Here is a 25,798-nt window from a genome sequence, read left to right as displayed (position 1 = left end):
GCTTTGTTTCATGTAGCAATTGCAGGCTTGGAGTCAGACAGCTCCATGCTCCATATCCTGCTTCCAGGCAGCTCCTTGGAGCTCTCCCCTGCACCTCCAGCTCCCTGTGGCAGCCAGGGCTGGGCAGCACCTGGGCAGGCTCAGCACTGCAGAGACTGGGATGGATGTCTCCACCTGCACCTTGAGCCCTCTTCTCAGCCCCTCCAGGGGAAGGAGCTGCTGCTTTTCCCTGTTTTTACACTCCCTGTTGAAAGCAGAGATGTCAGAGCCTGGTTGTGTCCTTCCCTCCTTGCAGGGCAGGGCTCTCCAAGCCTCCCTACCTGGGTTACAGCCCAGCAGCTCTCTCAAAAAGCTCAGCTATTCTGGCCAGAAAACACCTGAACCTCAGATAAACCTGTGGGTAAGTCACAGCCACTGGGTCAGCCAGAATTAATTCTTTTAAGCTAAATTTAGGATGGCTTCCAGCCTCAGCTTTATAGCACCCCAGCTGAAAGGCCAGAAGAAAACATTTCTTACAAAGAACAATTCTGAATACTTGGCTGGCATGGCCAAAGGAAGAAACATCACCTGGGAGAGGAAAACTCTCCCCCAGCTATTTGCAATCCCAACCTGTGGTGTCTTAGTGCACACCATGTCTGACCCACACCCATTTCAGTGGCTTTAAGCACTTCTTGATTTTTACCCCAGTCCTTTTGATAAGAAGCTTTTGCTCCTGCCAGGAGAATGTTTTTTCTGCAGCCGGTTTGGCTTTTCCTTGATTCATGTAGGATTGATTTTTGGATGTTACTGTGCCCCAACAAGGAGGAGTTTTTCAGTTTCAGAAGCTCTGAGGTGAACTCCCAGTCCTCTGCCCTCACCACACAGCATTGCTTTCCAACCAAACATCTGCAGTTCCTAAATAACTCACTTGGGCTTGGGGTTTATATAAAGACCTTGACTCACCACATTTCTTGTTACATTTGGATAATGAGTTGGAAAGTAGCTCCATGGCCTACAGATCCAGGATACTTTGCATTTGTAAAAAAGAAAAAGCTAATAAAACAAGCCCCACCTATCAGCTCTGATCTCAGGGGCAGAGGAACACGTGGCACACACAGACAGTGGGGATGTGAAATCAGTTTTACTCAGGTGGATGTGAAAAGAAGCCCACCAAGCCTCTCTGCCCTTGCCCAGGTGGATTTTAATCCCTTATTTTCCTGTAATAAAGAAAGCATGGCTTGCTTCCTGGCAGTTCATAAGAAGCTGCTCATAATTTAACTTTACACACACAAGATGCCAGAGGTGCCTGCAGTGCTCACCCTGCTCGTGCCCCTTCCCTGCTCCTCGCTGCATTTTGCTCTGAGTGTTAAAAATGGTTTATGAGGAGGACATTGAAGTCACTGCCAGTTACATCCCAGGTTTGCATGCCCACATGTGTGTGTGTGCCAGCCCTCCACTCCTGCAGAACAGCAAAAAGCACTCAGCAGGCTCTGATGAGCTGAAATGCCTGCGAGCAAAACACACAGCAGATTGTTTTACACTCTCAGAAGCTCTAATGGCAGTGACCAGCAATGAGCAGAGTTATGCACCCAAAGAGGAAGGAAAAGTTTCCTTTGATTTCCAATACTTTGTTCCCATGTATAAAGGCACTTTGAGCACTTTGCTTTCCTGAGAGTTCCACACAGAGTGACTGCAGGCATCTCTGCAGAGATATTTACTCATCTGGTGGCAGTGCTGGAAAGACCCACAGACCCACACTTGTACTGGGTGACTTAGAACCACAGAATGCTCCTTAAAGCTCCTCCTTTCCAATGGCAGGGACAGCTTTTTAGACCAGGCTGCTCCTAGCCCCAGTGTCCAAGCTGGTCTTGGGCACTGCCAAGCTTCTCTGGGCACCCTGTGCCAGCCCTCCCAGGGAACAATTCCTGCCCAAAATCCCATCCATCCCTGCCCTCTGGCCCTGGGGGTAGTTCCTGATGCAGAGTCCCTCTCCAGGTTCCTTGCAGCTCCTTCAGACACTGGGAGGGCTCTGAGGTCTCCACACAACGTTCCCTTCTCCAGCTCTCCCAGCCTGGCTCCATAGGGGAGGTGCTGCAGCCCCCTGAGCCCAGAGCCCTTCTCCAGCCCAGCATGCACTGTCACAGCAGTGTTTGCTATTTGCTACAATTATATTACTGTTTGGAATATAATGATACTAATACTAATACTAATACTAATACTAATACTAATACTAATACTAATACTAATACTAATACTAATAATAATATAATTATATTACTGTTTGTGCACTGTGTATAGATAATTATCCTATCAACTTCCCCTTCTATGAAGAAAGCATTTTCTTTTGAACTTGAGGGCTGACTTTGTAGTGCCAGTCCATGTAGCAGCTGCAAGAATTTTGGTGTCATTTATCTTGCTCCATTTTGCATTTTACTGGCTTCAAATGCTGAAACTTTGGGGGTCTCAGGGATTAGTTTTTTTCCTGGAAGCTGTTCCACCACTGTGCTCCCCAGATCTTGTGATGAAACAAAGGGCCCTTACTCACTAACACACTTCTTTCTACAGAACTGAATCCTTTTCCTGCTCTTTGCTTATTTTTATGCACCAGTAACCGTTTGCATTTCTAAAATTGTTGTTTTTCTGGTCAGCCTTGGCCTGTGCTGGCAGTTCTTCCCAGCAAGCCTGGGTGATGCAAATCTGCAATCCAAGTGTTAAGTTTTTAATAGAAGCATTTCTACTCAATGCCAATAAAATGTTTCAAGCACCTGTAATTAAACAGTCTGGAGACAGATCTGCTCGTTAGAACATTCAAAAAATCTGACAGTCTTTCAAAGAGATGAAAAAAGGGGACAATTGTTTGATGTTAAGTCTTTACTGCAAGAAAAATGAAGTTTTCTCCTTCTCCAGCAGCCACCAGGAAATTGGTGGTGACTGGGGACTCAAGGAAAACCAAGTCTGCTGGTCACATTTGGGTTTGGCTGATTTGAGGGGTGGTCTGCAGGGTATTTTTATTCCTCTAAGATACTCCAACTTTTAAACAAAAGTTTCTGGAACTCTCCATGGGATTCCTTCTGCTTTGGTATTTTGTCTCTGTGTCAGTAGGTGTGATCACATATGAGCCATCTGCCTCATCAGAAATCTATAAGCAGCAAATGGCTTTTCAAGCAGCTCAAAATTGAAATAGAAGGATGTGAACAAGCAGTTATTAAAACAAGATGTTAATACGAGAAGAGCCAATTTATTTTTATTAAAAATGTAATTTAATCCAAGAATTCTCTGGAGTCAGTTTGATGGGCGAGGCGTGTGCGTGGCGAGCGATTCCCACACTCCAGCAGGTATGGAGGGGGCTGGGCAGGAGCTGGTGCTGCCTGGTGGCCTCCCAAGGGTCCTCTGGAGGATGAGCTCTTTGGGATGTGGTGGATAACCACAGCCAGCCCTGCCCTTCACAGGGAACAGGGGAGGTGTGTCCTGCAGCACCTGCCAGGAGCTGCCCAGGCTGCAGGCAGTGGGCTCCAGTTTGGCTGGCAGAAGCAAACGCCCCACCTGATGGGAACTGCACCCCAAAGTCACTTCTTACAGCTCCCAGCCCGACTGCAGTGTGGGTAGGAGCTGCAGATGGACTTCATGGAGGCTGCAAAGCCCAAGAAAGTCAATGTAGAGCTGGTGACAGGAGCTCCAGTGACAGCAGACTGGCACATCAAAAGGCTGCAGCAATTCTTGCTCTGGGAGCTGGGCTGGGCCATTCTCACTGTTGTTTCTAACACCTACAGCCTGCACGAACAGGAACACTGATGGCTCAGCTCTCTTAAAGGCATCTTTAATGCAAAATGCTGTTACCAGCCAGCCTTTGCAGGCTCCCAGAGCTCAAGCCCTTGCTGGAAACAGCGTGCAGATGCCAGAGCTGGCAGTGAGGATCCAGGTTTCTGGGCTGAGATAAACAAAATCTTTCCCTAATTCACCACTGGCAAGCTCTGTGTTCAGTGAGAAGGCAAAGAAAAGTTCCCCCGTGCTCTGCAAGGCAAAGGCAGGCACAGGCAGCTATTCCAAGCATTTCACAGCAGTCATTTTCCATTTCCATTAACAAAGGCAGTTTAAGCATTTTTTTAAATTTAACTGTACTGATGGAGAACTTTGCTCCTTCATCTTAACCCCCTGGAGCCAGCCTGTTCCCCAGCACCCAGCAGGGCTGAGGGAACTCCTGTGAGGTGCTGGACAAAGCTGCTTCCTTTCCACACACAGAATTCAGGCAGGCTTGTAAATCAGGGCTGGAGGAAGAAAACACAGTGACCACTGAAGCTGCCTTATTTCTGCCCTGCAAACCCAGACTAAAACCACCCAGCTGGCTGCTCCTGCACAGCTCATCCCAAAGCTCCTCCTGCACCCTCAAAAGGGAGCTCTAAATACCCCATTAAGGCTTCAAGTTTGCATTAATTTCTGTGCTAATTGGCTGGGGACCCACAAACAGGAAGGATGATGCTACTCCTGAGGAAGAGCTGATTTCCAGGAACAAAACCACGCTAAATAAATCGACTGCTTGTTTCTGTAGAGACCTTTTGATGAAATATTTTCTGCATTTTTTATCCTCAAAGAAAATTCCAAACCTGAGGAGGTCTGAACCCAGGGGTGACACTGGCAAGGACTGACTGCTTGTTAGTACCAACAAAACTTCCAGGTTTTCCCCAGCCAGCTTGAAGAGTTGCATGTTCCTTCCTCCTGCTGCCAGTTCAATGGCTCCTGATGGCAAGGGAGTGAATTACAGCTCTATTTGAGCTACAGCTTTTATAATTAACTCTGCAGATTGATTTCTGCAGAAATCATTCTTTAACCAGGAATTCCCTACTCCCAGAATGGCCTCTACTCAGATAAACTATTTAAGAGGTTACTTGGGACTCAAGTGCATTAAATTTCAGTTTCATCTTTCAAGCACAGCAATACTTTGAATTACATTTCGTACATTGTATTTCTGTGTGCTACTGATATCTTGAAGTTTCTGACACTATTGTATTTACTGATTGACATGACTCATTCTGAATCCAGCATCTTCCTGGAAAAATACCACCTGAGCCCAAAAAAAATCCTTCCAAAAACATATAGGGCATATAACGTTGGGTTTAACCTGTATCTTATGCCTAATTCACACATCTGTTCAGCACAGCCACCCAAGAGGATTCCAGAAGCAGCTGTGAATCTCATCAGGAATAAACTGCAAAATAAATAGGTAATTGTCTAAAAGAGGAAATAAAATCTCACTTTGCTGTTCTTGATACTGAGAATCTTTCAGAGACTGTGGGAATACTCGAGGTTTGGGGACAAGCTGAGGGAGGCAGCTGAGGAGGAGGAGGATGGAGAGCTGTGCTGCTTGCACTGGCACAAGATGAGCTATTGTTACCAGAAAACACAGATGCCATTTGTAAAACAGCTTAGACAAGTGCCCCTAATTATCCCTGAGGATTCACAACATGTTTAAATACTCTTAGAGCATTAAAGAATCAACCCAAGAGCATGTAATGTAATATAAAAGCACTCTTTCAGCTGCTATGAACATCTACAGTGTCATTTTCTAATCTCTCGGTGACGACCCTGAAATTAAGGCAAGACTATGCAGTGGAGCATCTAAACTGTAGGCTTGGAAGGTCAGAGATGTGACCTTTGCAAAGCCAGAATCCATCAGTTAAAGCCCTCGTGCATTTATAGATACTCAGAGCTTCCAATGTGTGTTAAATATATTGTCCATGATCCCCAAGGTCAAAGGTGAACAGCTGCACTTCAGGAGATGTGGCTGCACTGGTGACTACAGCTGGGTCATCATTTCATGCTGACTACCATGGTGCTTATTTTATCCAGGAGTAGATTTAAATACACACTTAGTTGTTGGAAAAACAAAGATAGGAGAGTCTGAAATACAATTTCACCAATGGGGGGAGGAAAACACCCCCACAGCCTTGGACAAGCACCAGAAACATTCAGATTCAAAGAGAACCTAACTTTCTTCAGATGATTATTTTCAAAAGCAGCAGCATTTGTTTGGAACACCCTGTGTTAGACACCCATATTCTGAGAGATAACTACAAAAAATTACATCAGCCTAGCTGGCTCCTTCAGGAAAGAGCAAGGCCTCATATCAGGGAAGATGGATTTCTAAAAGCACTTTCCTCCACATGCTTTGTTCCAGCTGCAAAACTTGACCTTTGGTTTCAGCATGCCCAGCCCAGGGTGGGGGGCAGAGAATGTTCATCCAAAGGCAGGAGAGGGAGAACAGAGAGACACCCTGGGACACAGGGAGACACCCTGGAATGCCCAAAGGCCTCCTTTAGGATTTAATGATTTATGTTCAGGCATTCACCTGTTTAACAGCACATTTTCCTGCAGGTCATACAAAAGGTAAACCAGTCCTGCTCCTCACACTGCCTTCTCCTATTCCCTCCAAATCCCCTCCTGCTGGGGTGGGTACAGATGAACATCTCTCTTCCTTTGGACTGGTTTTAAAAACTACCAATACAGATGGGAAAACCTGGAGAAATTCCAAGTAATCCTGAGATAACACACTTTATTTTCATAAAATGCTATTTTGCCTGTTTTTCTGAGCATCTATTTTCTGTTAGTTCCTCCTTACCAACAACAGCTTATTTGGATGTTTTAGATCTGAATTTCCTGTTGCTTTAAAAAATGTAAATTACACAAATCAACAGCACCCTGCAGTCTTCAGGGCTTCATCCAGGTATCTAGTTGTTGACATTTAAAACACCAGGCTGTCAAAAAGGAAGAGGATAGTCTAGTGCTTATATAAACTTAATTTTCTTGTTTCCATTAAAAAGTTATTAATTAAAAGTTAGTCTCAGCCAGGCTCACACTGTTCACATACAGCCAACCTCCTCTCATCCTACTCCATTGGGAAGATTATTTGGCATATTTATATTCTACTCAGGCAAAAATAGTATTTTATAATTCATCTTACAGCATGCCCAGCAGCAGTGCTAGCACCTTCACAAGGCACCTTCCTGCAGCACAGATGTGCACAGGAACCACTGGAGCTCCCCACATTCACCAACTGCAGGCTACTGCAATCTTCTGGCCAAATGGAATTGGAGCATGACACAAAAACGACCCTTTCACATCAGTGATTCCCTTGCCATGGACTTTAAACTTCCTAACTCTTCATGCCTATGCTGCATTTCATCCTCTACATGTACTTGGGGAAAAAATCAAGTTCTGCAGCAAGTCACAGCCAGCCACTGAGACCTGAGCATGTCCAAAGCAGCACCAGCTGCTCAGCAGGCTGGTGTTTGTCTCCTGAGACCTTACTTACATGGGGACACAGCTGGGGCTTGGCTGGGGTCTGTCCCTTTCTGTGACACCCTCCTTACCTGGGGACACAGCTGGGGTCTGTCCCTTTCTGTGACACCCTGCTTACCTGGGGACACAGCTGGGTCTGTCCCTTTCTGTGACACCCTCCTTACCTGGGGACACAGCTGGGTCTGTCCCTTTCTGTGACACCCTCCTTACCTGGGGACACAGGGCCTCCAGCTGGCTGGCTGACATGCGAACCAGTTTCACACCTTCCTCGTTGTTGGAGATGGAGCAGGCCAAGTTGGCAACCTGTGTCAGGGAGGGGAGAAAACAAAACATAGCTGTTAGAACTGGGGGTTCTTTCCTTCTGTAGAGAACTTATGCCTAATCCCAACAGTGACCAGCAACCAGTAACCCATCATGGAACAGAAAGATTCCACATTTGTTCTGTTCTAATCAATTTTGAAACAACTAATGGCACCTGTTCCTTCTGCAGACATAAAATCCCAATGCTTTGGATCATGGAATCCCAGACTGGTTTGGGCTGGAAGGGACCTCACAGCCCATCCCATCCCACCCCACCATCCCAGGCTGCTCCAGCCCCAGTGTCCAGCCTGGCCTTGGGCACTGCCAGGGATCCAGGGGCAGCCACAGCTGCTCTGGGCACCTGTGCCAGCCCTGCCCACCCTGCCAGGGAACAATTCCTTCCCAAAATCCCATCCAGCTGTGTCATTCCCTGTGTCCTGTCCCTCCATCCCCTGTAAATCATCTCTCTCCATGTTTCCTGCAGCTCCTGCAAGGCCACACTGAGGTGACCCCAAAGCTTCTCCTGCCCAGGTGAACAATCCCAGCTCTCCCAGCAGAGCTGCTCCATCCTCTGCCCATCCTGGAGCCTCCTCTGGCCTGGCTGCAGCAGCTCCAGCTCCTCCCTGTGCTGGGGCAGCTCTGCAGCTGGGGTCTCACCTGAGCACAGGGACAGGGACAGAATCCCCTCCTTTGCTCTGGGATCAGCCCAGGGCTCAGGAGTTCTGGGTGCTGGGGCAGGTCCAGCTCTCACTCCCAGCCAGTCCAACATCACTGCCAGCCCTGATCCGGGTGAGTTCTCTCCAGTGAGAGGCACAAGAGCAGCACTGGCAGCAGCTGCAGGCACAGTTCCACAGCCCAGTCCCACCAGATTTCACAGCAAAACCCCCCCCAGAGCTGGAGCTGGTTTGCTGTGTTCCACCAGGGCCCTGCTGTGACAGGACAGGTAAAGCCTGGCAGGTGTTCCTCCAGCCCTCCTCCCTCTGAGCTGCAACTCAGCACAGAAAACCAATACAGGAGATACTCAAGATGCATCCACAGGCTTCCAAAATTTGAATAGGATCTCTGGTGATGCTAAAAACTTCACAACCTTGACCTGCTGCACAGCATCCCCCTTAACTAGGCCAGCCTGAAGCAGGGACCTCTGTGAACACCTGCCTTGTCAGAGCACGGAGGATGGGGACAGCACAGAATTTTTTTGGTAATTGAAGATATTCCTCATCCCAGAGCTACTCTCAGGGGAAGGAAGTCTGAAATAAGTTACATTTCTCAGCTGACAGGTGAATGACAAGCATGTTATTCTGAGGCATTTGAACACAGAAAGCTGTAAAAATAGCAGCAAGTGAACTGAGACGAACACCGAGTACTGTCCTTCCAGAGGCTGAGCAGCCTGCACAGCCCCCTGTGAATGTGCCATAAAAGCATCACCTGGAGCCAGCAGATGCTCACTAACACCATTGAACCACATTTCTCCTGATACTTTTCTCTATAAGCTGGGGAATTTCCATTTTGCCTTTAATTAAACTATTCTTTGCAGTCATGTAAGCAATTTTGAAGTAGTATCTGCTGCTCCACCACATGCTTTTCCCCCTCCCCAAGCCCTTCCCTCACGGCAGATGTTCCCACACAGAATACATTACTGTCCTGCAAATCATCAAGCACGTGCCATTACACTTGAACAGCATTTTTCATCAACCCCATGATCAATTTGGGGAGCAAAATCAATTTCCCACTGCAAAGTACACGGCCTCTTCCTCCCTGCAGCTCCAAGCCCAGTAACAGAGGATGGAAAGCAAGGTGTCAAGAGGAGAGGTGTTTCCAGCACAGAACAAGCAAGCAAACAGATGTGACAGCACAGATTTGGAGGAAAACAAACTGAAGTTGAGAGAAAGACTGTGCAGCATCAACAACACAGAGGAATTCCTGCCAGCTCTCAGCAATATTTGTGTCCTGCTCCGCAAGTTTCTCTTCCACTCGTGTTTGGATTCAAGTCCTGCCCAGGCAGGGGTGAACTGCAGGATGTCCCTGCAGTGCTGCAGGCAGGGCCCAGCTGGGCCAGGGCTCTGTGCTCCTCCTCTCCTCCACCAGAGCTGCAGCCCAGCCCCTGTGCAGGCACCCCAGCCAACAGCTGGCCCTGGAACTCCCTCTCACACAGGGGTTGTGTTTGAACATCAGGGACTTTTCCTGTTCATTTGCCATCCTTGAATCCCCAATTCCCAGAGGGCTACTGGGATGATGGTAAAGTACATCATGCTTTTGTTTAGAGGCTCACCAGAATCAGAAGACAATCAGATGCCATGATTTAGAAGTCAAATAAAGATTTTGCTGTTGGTTTAAGCACAGGTCATATTTTTGAGGAACACCAGTTTGCCAATATTTTTTATGGCCCATATTTCCCCATCATTCCTGCCTCCAGAGCAGCATCACAACCTCCAGGAGAGAGAACACAAAGCTCTATTGAGTAGGGGCAGAATAAAAGGGGCATTGAAGCACCACAAAATCAGCCTCTCCGATATCTGGAGATGTTGTGCTGTCTCTCAAGCCAAGTGTGATGAATCAAGCGCACAGAAACCCTGTTCTGTCTGAGCACAGAGAGGCAAAGAAGTTCATAATGGAGTGTCCCCACCGTGGTATAATGAAAATTTGCTTTTTTGCACAGTCATTTTTGAACAGTCATTTTTCTCCTGAATACCCAACTGATGGCAATTCTTCTTTAGAAAGGGCCTGACTGGCACTGCCAGCCCTGATGAAAGGAGCGTGTGTGCTGCCCTGACTGAGGCTCTTTGGCAGCCTAAGACAATCCAACTGTTGGCTGCCACATCCCATCCCAGTGCTGTGGCTCCAGAGCTCAACACTTCATTTCAGCACGCTCATCCAGCTCCTCCTCGCTCTGCTGGGGTGGCTCCTCTGCCAGATCAGCACACAAACTTCCCAGCAAACTCTGCTGAGCATCACAGCGAGGAGAGACTGGCAGCAGCTGAGATGACTTCAGAGGGCTGCAGACAGGGCTGTAAATTCACAGCAGTGCAGCCTTTACTGCACCCGTGGGAAGGCTCTGCCAAACTACTGGAAAACACTCACAAGCCTCTTAAAATCTGGAAATTAAGAAGAGCTGTGTCTACTAATTAATCAAGTTGTAAATGACGTCACAGTGAGGTATGCTCAACTGTCAGCAATTATCAGGTGCTCTAGAACATGAATTCTGAAATTGCATGTACCAGCTGAGGTGGACAGCTGCAGGATCAAGAAATTTAATTTTAGAAGTACCTAAAAGGACTCATCTTCAATGATTCCTGTGTGATTTGACAAATAACTTCAAACTCCCTCTCTCTCTTCAGAGCGAAGAGGGCACTGCTGGCCAGTTATTTGGCACATTCCCATAATACATTGGATTTTGTAGCTGAGATGAAGATCAACTCTTTCAAAGCCCACAGAGTGCTTGGAAATCATACACTTCCAAAACTTCTAAATTAAATAATGCACCTCAAGGGAACAAAAATTTCCTTTAAATCAAATGTGAATTAAATAGTTTCTCCATGTCTCCAACAAAGCAGCTGACTGACATAGTAAGTGGTCAGACTTGATTTAGAAAGAAGAACACTTGTGCTTGAGAGCAAAATAGCAATTGAATTCCCGCTGCATTTGTTCATTCTTACCATTCAATATCATCAAGTCCCTTTACATAAGCACTACTGGCACAGGCATCAAAGGAGACAAAACCACTGCAAATAATGTAATCAGCACAACGAGCAATCTCTTGAAAAAAGTTAAAAATACACTGGGAATGAAGACAGCCCCGAGAGCGCGCCCGGCGCGGCGCAGACACGGCTCACTGCTGACACACTGATTTAAAAGGGGCTTCAAGGCTCTCTCTGCTCTGAGCCCACAGCCACAGCTTCCCAGACCCCAAAAGGCAGGGCAGACCCCGAGCAGCTGCTGGCATTTAGAGGAATGAGCTTCAATTTCCCCCCAGTGACAACTGCAGAGCACAGCCCCAGCCATTCCTAGCAGGGAATGGACAGTGCCAAGCAGAACAGCTGGACAGGCTCATCTGGAAAGGGCTGCCATGCACTGAGCAGGTTTTGAACCTCAGATCTCATTGTTTTTAACAATGACATCAGCACACTGCTGTTGGAACCCTAGAAACTGAGAATTTCAGACTTTCTGTGCTGACAGGCATTGATCCCCAGGAAAACAGTGCTTTTGACCTGAGGCCGTGGAGAAGGCTTCCAAAATTGAATGATAGAACTGGGATCATGGGTGTGTAGTTTGAATAGAAGTGTGTAATACACATGGGGGAAAACTGAGAATTTGGGGTTTTGGCATGTAGTAATATATATAAAGCAGAAAAAGAAGATAAAACACAGTAACTGCAAGATGATTTGAGGTGAGTGACACTGGTGTTGGCACAGTCTAGGAGGTGAATGGCCCCAAATGCAGCTGGAGCAGTTCTCAGTGGGGTTCCCTGTGCCCAGCACTGGGGCCAGCCCTGTTTGAGGTCTCTGTTGGTGACTGGGTGAGGGGATGAGGGCACCCTCAGTGACAGCAGAGACAGCACCACACTGGGCAGGAGTGTGGATGTGATGGGGGCAGCAGTGTGGATGTGATGGGGGCAGCAGTGTGGATGTGCTGGAGGCAGCAGTGTGAGGCAGCAGTGTGGATGTGATGGAGGCAGCAGTGTGGATGTGATGGAGGCAGCAGTGTGAGGCAGCAGTGTGGATGTGATGGGGGCAGCAGTGTGGATGTGCTGGAGGCAGCAGTGTGGATGTGATGGAGGCAGCAGTGTGAGGCAGCAGTGTGGATGTGATGGAGGCAGCAGTGTGGATGTGATGGGGGCAGCAGTGTGGATGTGATGGAGGCAGCAGTGTGGATGTGATGGAGGCAGCAGTGTGAGGCAGCAGTGTGGATGTGATGGAGGCAGCAGTGTGGATGTGATGGAGGCAGCAGTGTGGATGTGATGGAGGCAGCAGTGTGGATGTGATGGGGGCAGCAGTGTGGATGTGATGGAGGCAGCAGTGTGGATGTGATGGGGGCAGCAGTGTGGATGTGATGGAGGCAGCAGTGTGGATGTGATGGGGGCAGCAGTGTGGATGTGATGGAGGCAGCAGTGTGGATGTGATGGGGGCAGCAGTGTGGATGTGATGGGGGCAGCAGTGTGGATGTGATGGAGGCAGCAGTGTGGATGTGATGGGGGCAGCAGTGTGGATGTGATGGAGGCAGCAGTGTGGATGTGATGGAGGCAGCAGTGTGGATGTGATGGGGGCAGCAGTGTGGATGTGATGGAGGCAGCAGTGTGGATGTGATGGGGGCAGCAGTGTGGATGTGATGGAGGCAGCAGTGTGGATGTGATGGGGGCAGCAGTGTGGATGTGATGGGGGCAGCAGTGTGGATGTGATGGAGGCAGCAGTGTGGATGTGATGGGGGCAGCAGTGTGGATGTGATGGGGGCAGCAGTGTGGATGTGATGGGGGCAGCAGTGTGGATGTGATGGGGGCAGCAGTGTGGATGTGATGGAGGCAGCAGTGTGGATGTGCTGGAGGCAGCAGTGTGGATGTGATGGGGGCAGCAGTGTGGATGTGATGGGGGCAGCAGTGTGGATGTGATGGGGGCAGCAGTGTGGATGTGATGGGGGCAGCAGTGTGGATGTGATGGAGGCAGCAGTGTGGATGTGATGGAGGCAGCAGTGTGGATGTGATGGAGGCAGCAGTGTGGATGTGATGGGGGCAGCAGTGTGGATGTGATGGAGGCAGCAGTGTGGATGTGATGGAGGCAGCAGTGTGGATGTGATGGAGGCAGCAGTGTGGATGTGATGGAGGCAGCAGTGTGGATGTGATGGGGGCAGCAGTGTGGATGTGATGGGGGCAGCAGTGTGGGGGAACAGTTGGACTTGAGGGTCTCAGAGGGCTCTTCCAGCTGCAATGATTCCATGAACCTTCAATGATTCTATGGTTCTGTGCCTTTGGAGGAGGCATAACTTAAGTGGCTCCTTTTGAGAGGCAGATGCTATCTCAGGGCACAGGGTCAGCTGGGAAAAGGTTATTAGTAAGAAGGGGTACCTCCAATATTAAAAAAAATATTGCACCATCTGTCACAGAGTGATTCCATCTCAAATTCTAGTTAACTTTGACTCTTCAGAATTTACTAATATTTAAATCACGAAAAACTTGACATTTCTAAAGCTGTTCTTTCCACCATTAGTAACAATTTGTGGCAGAGAACCGCCTCCCCTGACAAGACACAGGTTGTACCTTTTCCACACAAAATACATTTTTCGGGTTTGTTTTTTTTTCTTTTTAAACTCAAAATTTGTTCAGATCGTGACTAACAAGTCTTCCAGCAATTCAAAAACTGCAGCAGCCTTAATTACACAAGTTTGGGGTCACTGTTAAGGTTCTTAAATGACACTATTGAAATAACCCAACAATGCTAATAATAATAACACTGAGGTTGTGTGTCTGACCCCCAGTCACTTAAAAGCTGTACTTGATGATCCTTGTGGGCCTCTTCCAGCTCAGAACATTCTGTGATTCGGTGGGCAACACTCCAGCTTTGTCCTTTTTCCACCTTCTCTTTGCCCAGACTCCCTGGCTTAGGCAGAGGGGTTTCCTTACAGGGAACTCTTTATTGGAGGACTGGGCAAATGCTTTTTCAACAAAACATGCAATAAAAAAAAATAATAATAATAAAAAAAAAAAAATAAAGGAATTATAATCTCTAACACTTCAATCCTTCCTTTGCAAGGATTTCGAAGGCTGGCAATAAATGTGTTGAAGCCTCTGGATTGACTTCACACACACAGAAACACCACCCAGGTTTTCCTCCTTGTGTACAGCCAAGTTTTCAGGACAGCTTCTTCAGGAAGACCAAGTCTCCAAAGTGGTGCTGCTGCCACCACCCCGAGCTGTGCAGCCCCAGGAAGGCTCTGCAATGTGTTTGTTGTTGCATAATTGGATGCTGTCAGAGCTGGCCCTGCCACCCATCCTCGCTACAGCCCAGGATTACACATCCCTGTGCAGGAGCCAAACACTCACTAATTGAATTCTGAGTCTGGGCACTCTGCTTTGAACCTGCAGTGGTAAAAACAGCATTACAGAAAGAAGTTTTCTGAGTGTCTTACCCTGAGAAACTTTTCAGTTTAACATTGAGCAGAATCCTCTCGTGACTGGTGCTCAACAACTCTTACACAAAATGTACAAACCCACATCCATGTGTACACAGATACTTTGGGAATTTCAGCGCCACAGAGACCAAGCTTTTCAAAGGTGTTCCTGGCATTTTCATTTCTGATTAAACTTCAAAACTTCAGCTGCTTGTTCTATTTTTTTTTTTTTTTTGCTTTACGTTTTACAATTTCTCTGGGAATGCAAATTCTAACTTTTAAGCAGCTTTAAAAAAAATCACCCCTTCTAAAAGCAAAAAAGAGAAAGAACGGACAGGCAGCCATTGAACATTTTCCTCCCAGGGATTTGCTAAAGAAAAGTGTATCTGATATTCTCACAAAATTCAAACAGCACACAGCTGATTTCTTCCTCCTCCATGTTAAAAAAACTTGTCCCGATTCCCTTCACGCTGGTCAAAGCTCAGGAAATTAATTTATCTGCAGAAACAACTGTTCTGGCAAAACTAATGGAACTGAGGACTCTCAGAAGAGATGTGTTCATTATGTAACCCCCATCCCTCTCCAGAAAAGCTTTCATTATTCACTAAGTCCATACATTTATTTATTCACCTGTACAGCACACTCAATATTCAAGATGAATCTGAGCATTTTAACATCCAGCCCCAACAGGTGCTGCATGGGGGAGAAGTGTTACAGCTACAGATGTGTTAGCTCTGACCCTACAAACTCCCCATCCTGCAGAGGCAGAGCTAACTGGCAATTCCACAAATCAGCCCCATTTCTCTAATGCAGGAGGACCAGGGATCAAATCCACTGGGACTGTGCAGAGCTACCAGAGTCGTGCTGTCAACTGCTCTGTGATTTTATATGACTTAAGTAGCTGCATGTGGCTGCAGCTCCACAGAAGGTACCTTGCAGGAGCTTGTTGTGGGCAACAGAATCCCAATGTATCAACTGAAAATAGTAAAAGTCTTTAAATAAAACAAGGCACAGGCAGACAAACTGCAGACGTAAAGCACCGGGGAGAAGGAAGGACTGAACTGCTATTTCCAGAGCTCTCACACGAACATCAGAACAGTTTGCATTCCAAGTCTGTTTATAAACACAAGGAGGGGAAGTTTCAGCTGGCTGGAACAAAACTGGCAAGCCAAGGGTTGGTGATGAGGAATGGAGGTTACACAGTTTGTTATTTCAACAGGCTGGCATGTGATGGCAAGAGAAAGGGATCACAGACAATTTCACAGAATCCCAGACTGGTTTGGGCTGGGAGGGACCTTAAAGCTCATCCAACTCCAACCCCCTGCCATGGCAGGGACTCCTCCCACTGTCCCAGCTGCTCCAGCCCCAGTGTCCAGCCTGGCCTTGGGCACTGCCAGGGATCCAGGGGCAGCCACAGCTGCTCTGGGCACCTGTGCCAGCCCTGCCCACCCTGCCAGGGAACAATTCCTGCCCAAAATCCCATCCAGCCCTGCCCTCTGAGTGTGGGAGCCATTCCCCCTTGCTCTGTCTCTCCATGCTCTCATAAGAAATACAATAGTAAAAAAATGTATTGTGCACCTTCTGCTCCCTGTTACATTGAAGCCATCAGTATTTCCATGGGTAACCACCTTTTGCTTGTGATTACATCTCAATACTTCCACATTTCAAGCTGTATCTGTGTGTTTAAAACTCTAATTAAGGAACACAGCTTTGCACTTGCCTCTCAGCCTGTCTCCAAACACCTCTCCAGCTCCCTGGTGCCATTTCAGGTACAGCTGCCCTGCAAAAGCTCTGCTCCACACTGGCTCCTGCCATGCCCTGGAGGAAATGTTCTTCCCCAACAGAGAGCCAAGGTTTCATAGAGTTGCCAAGGTTTCGTGTGTTGCCAAGGTTTCACAGAGCAGGGAAGTTTTTCACCCAGCTGGGCAATGCCAGAGTTTGGGCATCAGGACAAACCAGACCAGGCTGCATTTACTGTGCATGGAGACAACCTCCCTCCTGCCAGCAGCAAAGATTCTCAGTCAGACAGAAAGGTGTCTGAAGAGAATCAATACATCTGGAGCATAACCCACACCCACAGCAGGGAGCTGCAGCAATATCTTTATTTCCAGCCTGGATCTTCCTCTCTGCAGACCTGAGGGAAAGCAGGGCTGCTACAGGAACACCAGTGTGCGGCGTGGGCACCGTGCCCCTCGTCGTGCAGCTGTGGCAGCAGATGTAACTGCTGGCACAGGAACTATTCCTCCCTCAGACAAACAAGCTAAAGTGTTAAAATGTTGTTATAATCACAAACCACGTTAGTTACACAAGTCTGTGTGAGCTGCCATGACAGCAGTGACACCACTGGTGTGTGATGGAGAGCTCAGCTTCAGTGAAACCTCCCGAGCAAAGCCTCAGCTGAGATGCTCCTTAGCAACACAAATACCTTCCCTTAAAATAAAAGTGTTTCTAGTAGTGATATTTGGACAGGACCCAAATAATTATCCTTATTCAAAAATGTCTCTGTTTATCAAAGTGGAAATGAAGACAGGCTGGGAGAGCTGAGGGTGTTCACCTGGAGAAGAAAAGGCTCTGGAGAGACCTCAGAGCTCCTTCCAGGAGCTGCAGGAGAGCTGGAGAGGGACTGGAGACAAGGGATGGAGGGACAGGACACAGGGAATGGCACAGCTAGGTGGGATTTTGGGCAGGAATTGTTCCCTGGCAGGGTGGGCAGGGCTGGCACAGGTGCCCAGAGCAGCTGTGGCTGCCCCTGGATCCCTGGCAGTGCCCAAGGCCAGGCTGGACATTGGGGCTGGAGCAGCCTGGGATGGTGGGAGGTGTCCCTGCCATGGCAGGGGTGGGATGGGATGAGCTTTAAGGTCCCTCCCAGTCCAAACCAGTCTGGGATTCTGTGAAATTGCTCTTCTCTCCCATCTCAGCTTGCTCATCACTCAGAACATGCTGCCTTCTGATCTGACTAAAGGCTTCCAAACTTGGTGCCTATTATTAGCTGCTTAAAGCAGTTTTTGGTGATTCAGACAAGTGTTCATGGCAGTGGAGCTGTAATTGTCAGTACACTGTGCTCTTCACAAGACACAAAACAGTGTCAGTAACGAGCTCCACACAGATTCCAGGCACCTCCCTGATGACATGACGTGACTAATAATCTAATATTGCTAATGACTAAGATGATGAAAATCCAGACATGCATCAAGGCTTTTACTTAAATATCAAGAATTAAAACGTTTATGCCACATCTATAAAAAACTTCACCCAAAAAGACACTTAAAAATGCTGTTAGAATTAAGACTTAAGTATCTGGAAAATAAAAGAACTCTATTGCTTTTTGGCTACCTCTGAAGACATCATGCCAACACCACCTAAATCCAACTGTTCTCACACTTCCTGACCTCTTTTACACATTTCCCTTTCCACAAAAGCTTCTGTTTCCAAAGGAAAAAGAAGCAGAGTAAACACAGGGTAGTTTCTACTGGAATAAAATGCATATGAATATTTTCCAAACCCCAAACTCATTCACCTCCCAATTCCATCCCCTCCACATGTGCCTTGGCCAGGTGTGCAGAGGAAGCCCTGTTCAGTCACACAGCAAGGTGACTGTCCCTGTGGCTGAGCTGTGGCAGAAAAGCCTCTCCTCCACGAGCAGCAGCAAACCATGAGGATTTCCAAAGAGAAGAATTGTCTCCAGACAGCCCAATCCCTGCCAGATTTGTGAGGATTCAACCCCTTCATCTCTCCCATCAGCTGTCATGGCCCTGCTTGCCATGTGCACTCACAATGAAATCTGGACAGAAAGATTACCCTGAAGTCTCCTATTCCTCTTCCAACATAATTTTTAAACTCTACAGCATCCTACAGAGCCTTTCATACATTATTTGGTGTAGCATTAGAAGATTGGCCTCAAAAAATAACCCTACAAGAGCAGAAGTTATCCTATTAAAAGGTCACTTGCCTTTACTTATGTATGATGTATTAAATTTGTATATCCAGTTTTGTTGAAAAATGTAGGAACATTTTTCTGCTGAGGCTTTCCTGCTTTTCTGATTATGAATGTAAGGAAAGCATGCTCTATGAGAAGAATTTCATTTATTTATGAATTAGTTGACTAATAAAATGAACTTACAAGGAAAGTGCATCAGCTGTTGAAGAGTGTCAGACTTTAGAGGGCACATTAGAGTTACACTGGTCATTTATTGGAGACATTAGTTTTAAATTGCTGCCAAGGCTATCTATAGACAAATTACAGAAAACGTGCTTGTGCTTTGGAAGAGACATTTTGCTCAATTTGGTCTCCATTTTAAATGGGAAATAACTCTGTCTCTCTTCTCCAGACCACACTGCAAGGACATTTCCCTTGTAATACAAAATTACCTTAAAAATAAAAGCAATAAAAGACAAACCTGAGTTGGCAGATATTTTTCCCTCTGTAAATGAGAATACTGGAAAAATAGGTGCTGAGGTACCCTGGTAATGACCCTCGTCTGGAAAATGCTGGGTTTTGAGATTTAATAAAATTCAGAAAAACGCTCCAAGTCAATATCTGAGCTGGGTGCCAAGTGCTTGCCTTGCTCCCCAGGATTCATCCCTGCCCTGTGCTGGCAGCCAGGAGGGGACAGCACTGCAAGGATGGGCAAAGCCCCCTCCAAAGAGGTCTGGAAAATTCTGTGTGAGCTCTGGAAATCAGGGGGCTGATAGACACAAAGGATAATCTTGTCAGAGCAGATTTACTCCTGGATCTGCTGGATTCTTCCATTCCATGCTTTGTTTGCAATAAATGCTACCTGGCCATGCCCAAGTAAGTGACAATGAACAGGGGACAGCCAAGCCTCAGCTTTTTTTCCTTCACCGTGCCCCCAGTCCAAAAACCAGATTTTATTTGAAATCCAAGCTATGTTTTATCCACTTCACGTTTTAAAAAATCCTTTCACATGTAAAAAACCTGCAGCTGCTGAGACTCTCTGAAGAACATACAGGCTGCAAGCCTGAGCAAATCAGGATAATTGCAAGAAAAATGTAGCAAGTGTGCAAGGCTTCAGGCATTGGGAGAGGGGTATTTTTAGATTTTAGACTGAAGAACGACTCCAGGACATCAGGCTAGATAGTGAGGGCAACAGAAGGGGGGAATGTCAGAGCAAGAGGCTACAGAAAGCTTATGGAGCTGCAAGTGCCCAAATGTGATTCTTTCCAAGCAAATAAATTTGCCGTCTGCATCTGTTCATGGGTTTCACTGAAAATGAGAAAATCATCACTCCATATGCAAGATGCAACCCAGTGCATTAAAAAAAGGCACAGAACAGTCTTTTCAGATAACTTAAGGCAATTAGAAAAAAAAAATCAATGCTTATGAAACACAATTGAGAGCTTTTGCCTCCTTGGTCTTACCAATATTTCTCATGGTAAGAAGAAGACTTTTAAATAAAATTTAACTTGAGAAAAACATTTGACACAAGGGTAGTGGGTTCCAGAGGAAGGAGAGATCATTTGTTCCTTTTAAGGAATTACAAACTCCAAATATATACTCCAAAATATTTTTCAGCAAGCAAACTGGAGGACTTTAACCTGGACTCTGTCCTTATTAACCTTTTACTTCCTAATGTCTTAATGTCTGAAAAACTTTTCCATTAAAACCACACAGAGCTACAGAGTCTCTCAGTGTAACCAGTGACAAATCCACAAACTAATTTTCACTTTTCTAAAGCATTCAGCAGTGTGGCAGAGGTTTCTGTTGAACATGTCTGGCTTTTTCCCTCTGCAGGAGCATCCCTGGGGAGCAGCACAAAGGCAGCTCAGCACAAACACTGCTCAGAGCCTGGCAGGGACAAAGAGCCAGCGTGGTGCTCAGTGACATCACTGGGATGGGCACCACGCTGCAGGACAGCCCTGGCCCTCCTGGATGTCCTTCCTCAACAGCACAGCCAGGCTGGACAGCCAAGGCTACCTCACCCAGTGGGAAAAAACCATTGGAATGGAGTCAGCAGTTCACAGTCTGCAAACTGGGAGGACTTCTGTAGTTTACAAGTGAATTTAACTTTTTGTTAGGCTGGTTCCCCAAATGCTGTCATTTCTGTTGTTCTTGTGTGTTACATTGAAATTGGCTTCTCAATTCCTGAATTAAACTCCTTTAACCAAATCCAGCCAGAGTTAATGGTCTGTTAGCACAGAGCAATTTTGAAAGCTATCTTTGAAACATATTATTCAACTGAGACAAGGCTGATTCTACTCTTTTACTGTTACTCAGTTTTCAAAAGGCAGGATAAAAGGGTTAGGATTTTACTACGTGGGAAACAAATTAGATGGGAGCCCTTTGGGATGCTCTTGGGATGGGCTCTCTAGAAGACACAGACCCAGCAGGCAAATCAGCTTTTTGTGGTTATTGCACCTTTTGGTCAAATTTGGCAGCCTGGACGTTAGGAACCACAAAAGCAGACAGTGCTGTGCTGCCAAGAAGGGAACATTTCAAAAGGAAATTACCCAAATCATGTGCTTGCATCTCTTTATGGGTGCTTGGAGGGCCCATAAACAGCTCTGCACTGCAGGAGCAAGAACTCCCTGTGCTGAGGCAGGGCAGAGCCAGCACTGCTACTCTTGTCTGGCCACAGTCTAGTATGAAAAATGAAATAAAGTAAATCTCTCTCATGATATATCTCTGGGGTTGGTTCAGTGACTCCTCCAGCTCACAGCCATGGGGGCATTAACACCCAGGGCAAACCCTGCCAGCAGTGCAGTGGGGATGTGCTGAGCTCCCAGGGCACAGAGCATCTCCTGCACGTCCTGCCCAGAGGGAAGGAAGGGAAAGAAGGACATGAGCTCCCCTGCAGATCCAAAGCACAGCAGCCTGTCAGCCAGCCCATGCCACAGCTCCACCCTCTGCTGCAGCTGTTTGGGCACATTTGCTGCCCTGAGCTGCCCAGCAGCACCTGTGAGGGCAGTTCTGATAAACTCCCTACACACTCATTTCCCCAAAGCAATCACTGCCCATCTCACTGGGCAGAACACCTCCAGCTCTGCTCTTACACAGCCTTTTGCTGTTTCTCTTGAGTTCCCTGCCCAAGAGCAGGACCATGAGGGAACTGGCAAACATCCTTCTCCATTCTGGCAGAGGCACAGGACACTTCAAGTGCAACCACCCCGACCCACCTTCCTGCACAGAATCTGACCTCCCAAACAGCTCTGGTGGCTCTCCTGCCCCTGGGGACAGGGCTCTGCAGGAGCACTATTCCCTTCTGTCCAAGCCTTGTGTATACATGAATCCACCTCCATTCAGGGAAGAGTTTTATAAACCATCTACATCATGCTACTCTACAACTACAGTTACATTTCAGACAGCAAAAGCAATAACCAAGCCTTCAAAAAGCTGTTGCAGCAGCATATCATTTCAGCAGAACCTTTTGATGTCAGTCAAAAATATTGCTGAATGTCTAGTTTCAGGGGAATAGTCCTTGGAAGACAAGAGTCTGGCAAACTCCTCTGCAGCCTGGCTGTGCACACCAGGTAGGGCCAGTGCCAGTGAGGATGGAAGTGTGGCTGCTCTGGTGGGACACAGCTCCTGAGGGGACAGGGAGAAAGAGCTCACCTTGCAAGGGCAGGGGACAAGCTCAGGGATAGAGCAGCACCATTATTCCTTTCTAATTATGCCAATAAATTCCACACAGCCACTGAGGAGGTAGCAGAATTCTGGCAGAACAGGCACTGCTATTGTTACACGATTCAACTTCTCCTGTAAACAAGCCCTAAAAATAATTTTCTAGATAAATCAGGCTTGCAACATGAAGAAGGGAGGCTTTAGACCAAACCCACTTCAAAGTGTTCCCAAGGCTGTATCCTGCTGCCAAGGCAGGGCACAGCAGCCCTGCCTTCCTTCCACATGCTGCTTTGCAGAACGTCAGTTACTTAAAATTTAGATTAGAATAACTTTGCAGCTCTAGGAGGACAGCATTGATGCTGAAACATGACAAGTCAAGAGCGAAAAATGGATGCCTTCAAGGAATTAAAGATTTTCATTGCTTAGACAGCAGCTCTAAAGAGCTGGACAAACCTCCTGCACCCTGGACTATAGGGCAGCTGCAAAGTGCACTCAGGACCTACAAAAAATACATTGTTCAGGTCAGAAGCTGCTTTTTTTGATGTGTGATCAGTCTTATTCTTATTCTTATTCTTATTCTTATTCTTATTCTTATTCTTATTCTTATTCTTATTCTTATTCTTATTCTTATTCCTATTCTTATTCCTATTCTTATTCTGTTTAAATCTGCCCAATTGTGTGAGTATTCCCCACAAGCCTTGGAGACACACGGACTCCATTATCAAACACAGACACACAGGTGGCCTGGGACTGTTCCCTGGGAGCTGCTGAGGTTAAGCACAACCAGCCAGAGCCTCAAAGCACAGAAGAGCACAGGAGGAGTTTTTGAAGCTCATTCCTAGTGGCATGTTTCCTCAACAATACCTACAGCTGTTTGTTTGTGCCACTCAGCACCAAGGTGGTGGCAGGGGGCTGGGAATCCCGAGGTGGATCCATGACCAGGGGCAGGCACTGGGGCTGCTCTCTGCACACACCACCCATGGAAACCTGCTTCCCTCAGCAGGGCACTAACAACCCAGAAAGCAGCTCCCTGGCAGGAGGGGCAGCCAGGGGAGGCTCAGTCCTTCTCCCAGGTAATGAGGAATGGCCTCAGGCTGGGCCAGGGGAGCTCAGGGGGGACAGCAGCAGGAATTTCCCCATGGAAAGGGAGCTCAGGGATTGGAACTGCCCAGGGAGGGTTGCAGTGCCCATCCTGGAGGTGGCACTGAGAGCTCTGGGCTGGGGACAGGGTGGGGATGGGGCACAGCTGGGACTCTGTGGGCTGGGAGGGATTTTCCAACCTCAGTGATTCCTGATTCCAGTTCAGACAGGCTGGTCCCAGTTAATCTGGTTTTCCCCCCAGTCAGAGCTCTGCAGTTGACCAGCTGCAGAGCCTTTGGGTTTTCCCAAGAGGGTGGCAGGGGTCAGTTGTGTTGTCACCCCAAGTGCTCTGTTTGCTCTTTACACACACACAAGCAGCTCTTCATTCTGAAAGCCTTCACACAGAAAGCCTGTTTGTATTTGTGGGATTATTCTGGAAAGAAAAACCCTGAAGGCTTCAAAGCTATGGGTCAAACCAGCAGGACAATCTCCCTTACTCCAAATGACCACCTCCAAGTAACAAAACCTTTATCATGTACTCACATTGTAATATCCACAAGTACATGTGTTATTTAACAGCTCCTTTTGATAAGCTTACACTTTCAATTATTTAAATATTAAATTGTGTTTAAGTTAATTCAAATAAAATTTTAAAAGGAAATTTTATTTGTGCTTCAACAGAATTGAAAAACCTGTTTTGCCTAGTCTTGCCTTAATTTAACTAGCAACAATTAAATTTTAATTTGTACCATCTTACCTCAATCAATTTGTTGGCATGTTCACGGAAAACCTGGGCATATTCTTTAACTTCTTTCTCATTCCCATTCTTGGCAGCTTCAATCAATACTAAAAGAGGAACATTTGTTTCCAGAAAAGAGTCTGAAACATGGTCCATAACAGCTTTGCGAAGCTAAAATAAAAATAAAAGAATGAGTTATTCCTCAGTAGTGTTCCACTGCTGTTTCCCTCTTTCTGTATTAATACGTAAATCTTAAACTGCTTTTGTCATTGATCCTTTTTCCTTTGTGTGACCAAGGCTTTCCCTGCACAAAATCTTGTCTACACACTTCTTGCTTCAATTTAAATTAAATCTCCTTAAAAAATGGATTAGTTATAGAAGTCAAGTCACCAGTTTGGCCACAAATATTGATTTAGCAGCTCATATTGGTTTTGTCTGAGTAAATTTGCTGCTTTCCCTCAGCTGATTAAACAACACACTGATTTAACTTTTTTATTTTTCTGCTAGAATAAAAACATTTTTCAACAAACCTGATCCATATTCTCACTTACTCAAAAATGAGAATATATTGCTTTAAAACAAACAGACAAAAGGCTGATGCTACATAAATACAGCTCTCAAATAAAACAGGTTGAGATGAACACCACCAGAATTATAAAATATCACTGATTATCTCTGAAGTCCATCAAGTGGAAGTTGTTTTTTGGGGGGTTTTGGTTGAGTTTTTCAATCTCTCTTGCCATGAGGATGATTAAGACTCCAACACCTGTATCACACAGGGAATTAACAAGGAATTACATTCCCAACCCACGCTTCCCACTGGAAGCTTCTGGCTTTTAACTCCCAGAAGACTGGCCAGCAAGCCCAGTGCCAGCAGAAAGAAGTGCCCAGACTGGTTTGTGTGGGCAGCAGCCCCTGTGCCCACTGCTCACCTGCCTGCGCAGGTCCCTGGTCTTCTTGGTCATTTTATCAATGGCAGAGTTCAGGGCATCACTCCTCTCCTTGCGGCCAGCCTGAAAAACAGCAGGCAAAGAGGTCAACAGGCAGTCAGGTCTGGAAGTTAAAGCAGTTGTTATTCATTTCAGGTATATGGTAACCTCTTTTTCCATTTTTGAGGTCTGTGAAGTGCCTCTGCACGCTGGCAGCAGAGCCTCCTCCTCCCCAATAAAGCAGCGCTGCTCCCTCCACACCCCACCCCAGGGATCACACAGCACTGCTCCTGAGCAGGCAGTCAAAAGCCCAGAATCAAAAGCCAAATCCTTATAAACCATTTGTTGGGTAAGAAATTCAACATTTCAAGTGAGTCTCCAGGCCCACCCATGGGGAGCTGCCAAGGTTTGATCCAGCACATTGTGCCTGAGCCCTGTTGTTAGAGAGGCCAAAGGGCCAGGCAGCAGGGGCAGCTTCCCTTTTCCATCAGGGCTTCCTTTTCCACTGGGTCAAAAATATCCTCCTTCACATCAAATTAAGAGCCAGATAGGACAGTGGTGGTGGTCTGGTTTTGCTGGAAGATTGTTCTCTCTAATATAGCTTATATTAGGGTTTCAAAACACACTTTATTCAACCACAATCCAATTTCTGAAGTCCTAAGCCACAATCAATATAATTATCCAGTTGAGAAGAAAAACCATTTAGCAGTGCTGCAGTGAGGGTATGCCAGGTATCAATTCTCCAGGTGACAGGCTGGTGTGAAATATCTGGATGAACAGCCTTGAATCTAAAACATCAAGTCC

At 46.8% G+C, this 25,798-nt stretch overlaps 1 protein-coding gene across 2 annotated transcripts in view; it reads right to left on the bottom strand.

Moving 5' to 3' along the window:
- The window catches only part of CTNNA1 (catenin alpha 1), a 119,949-nt gene that overhangs the window by 24,354 nt on the left and 69,797 nt on the right, over positions 1-25,798 (bottom strand). For both annotated transcript variants that reach the window (XM_056502187.1, XM_056502188.1), the window contains 3 exons: positions 24,998-25,078; positions 24,084-24,236; positions 7,483-7,575 (listed from right to left, as the gene is read on the bottom strand). In XM_056502187.1, coding sequence (XP_056358162.1) covers positions 7,483-7,575; positions 24,084-24,236; positions 24,998-25,078 — 327 coding nt within the window. The remainder of the gene's footprint in view (positions 1-7,482; positions 7,576-24,083; positions 24,237-24,997; positions 25,079-25,798) is intronic.

This window comes from Oenanthe melanoleuca, chromosome 13, assembly GCF_029582105.1.
Source record: "Oenanthe melanoleuca isolate GR-GAL-2019-014 chromosome 13, OMel1.0, whole genome shotgun sequence".
In the NCBI taxonomy this organism is placed as follows: Eukaryota; Metazoa; Chordata; class Aves; order Passeriformes; family Muscicapidae; genus Oenanthe; species Oenanthe melanoleuca.
The sequence above is the reverse complement of the archived record's forward strand: the minus strand, read 5'-3'. Positions and strand labels throughout refer to the sequence as shown.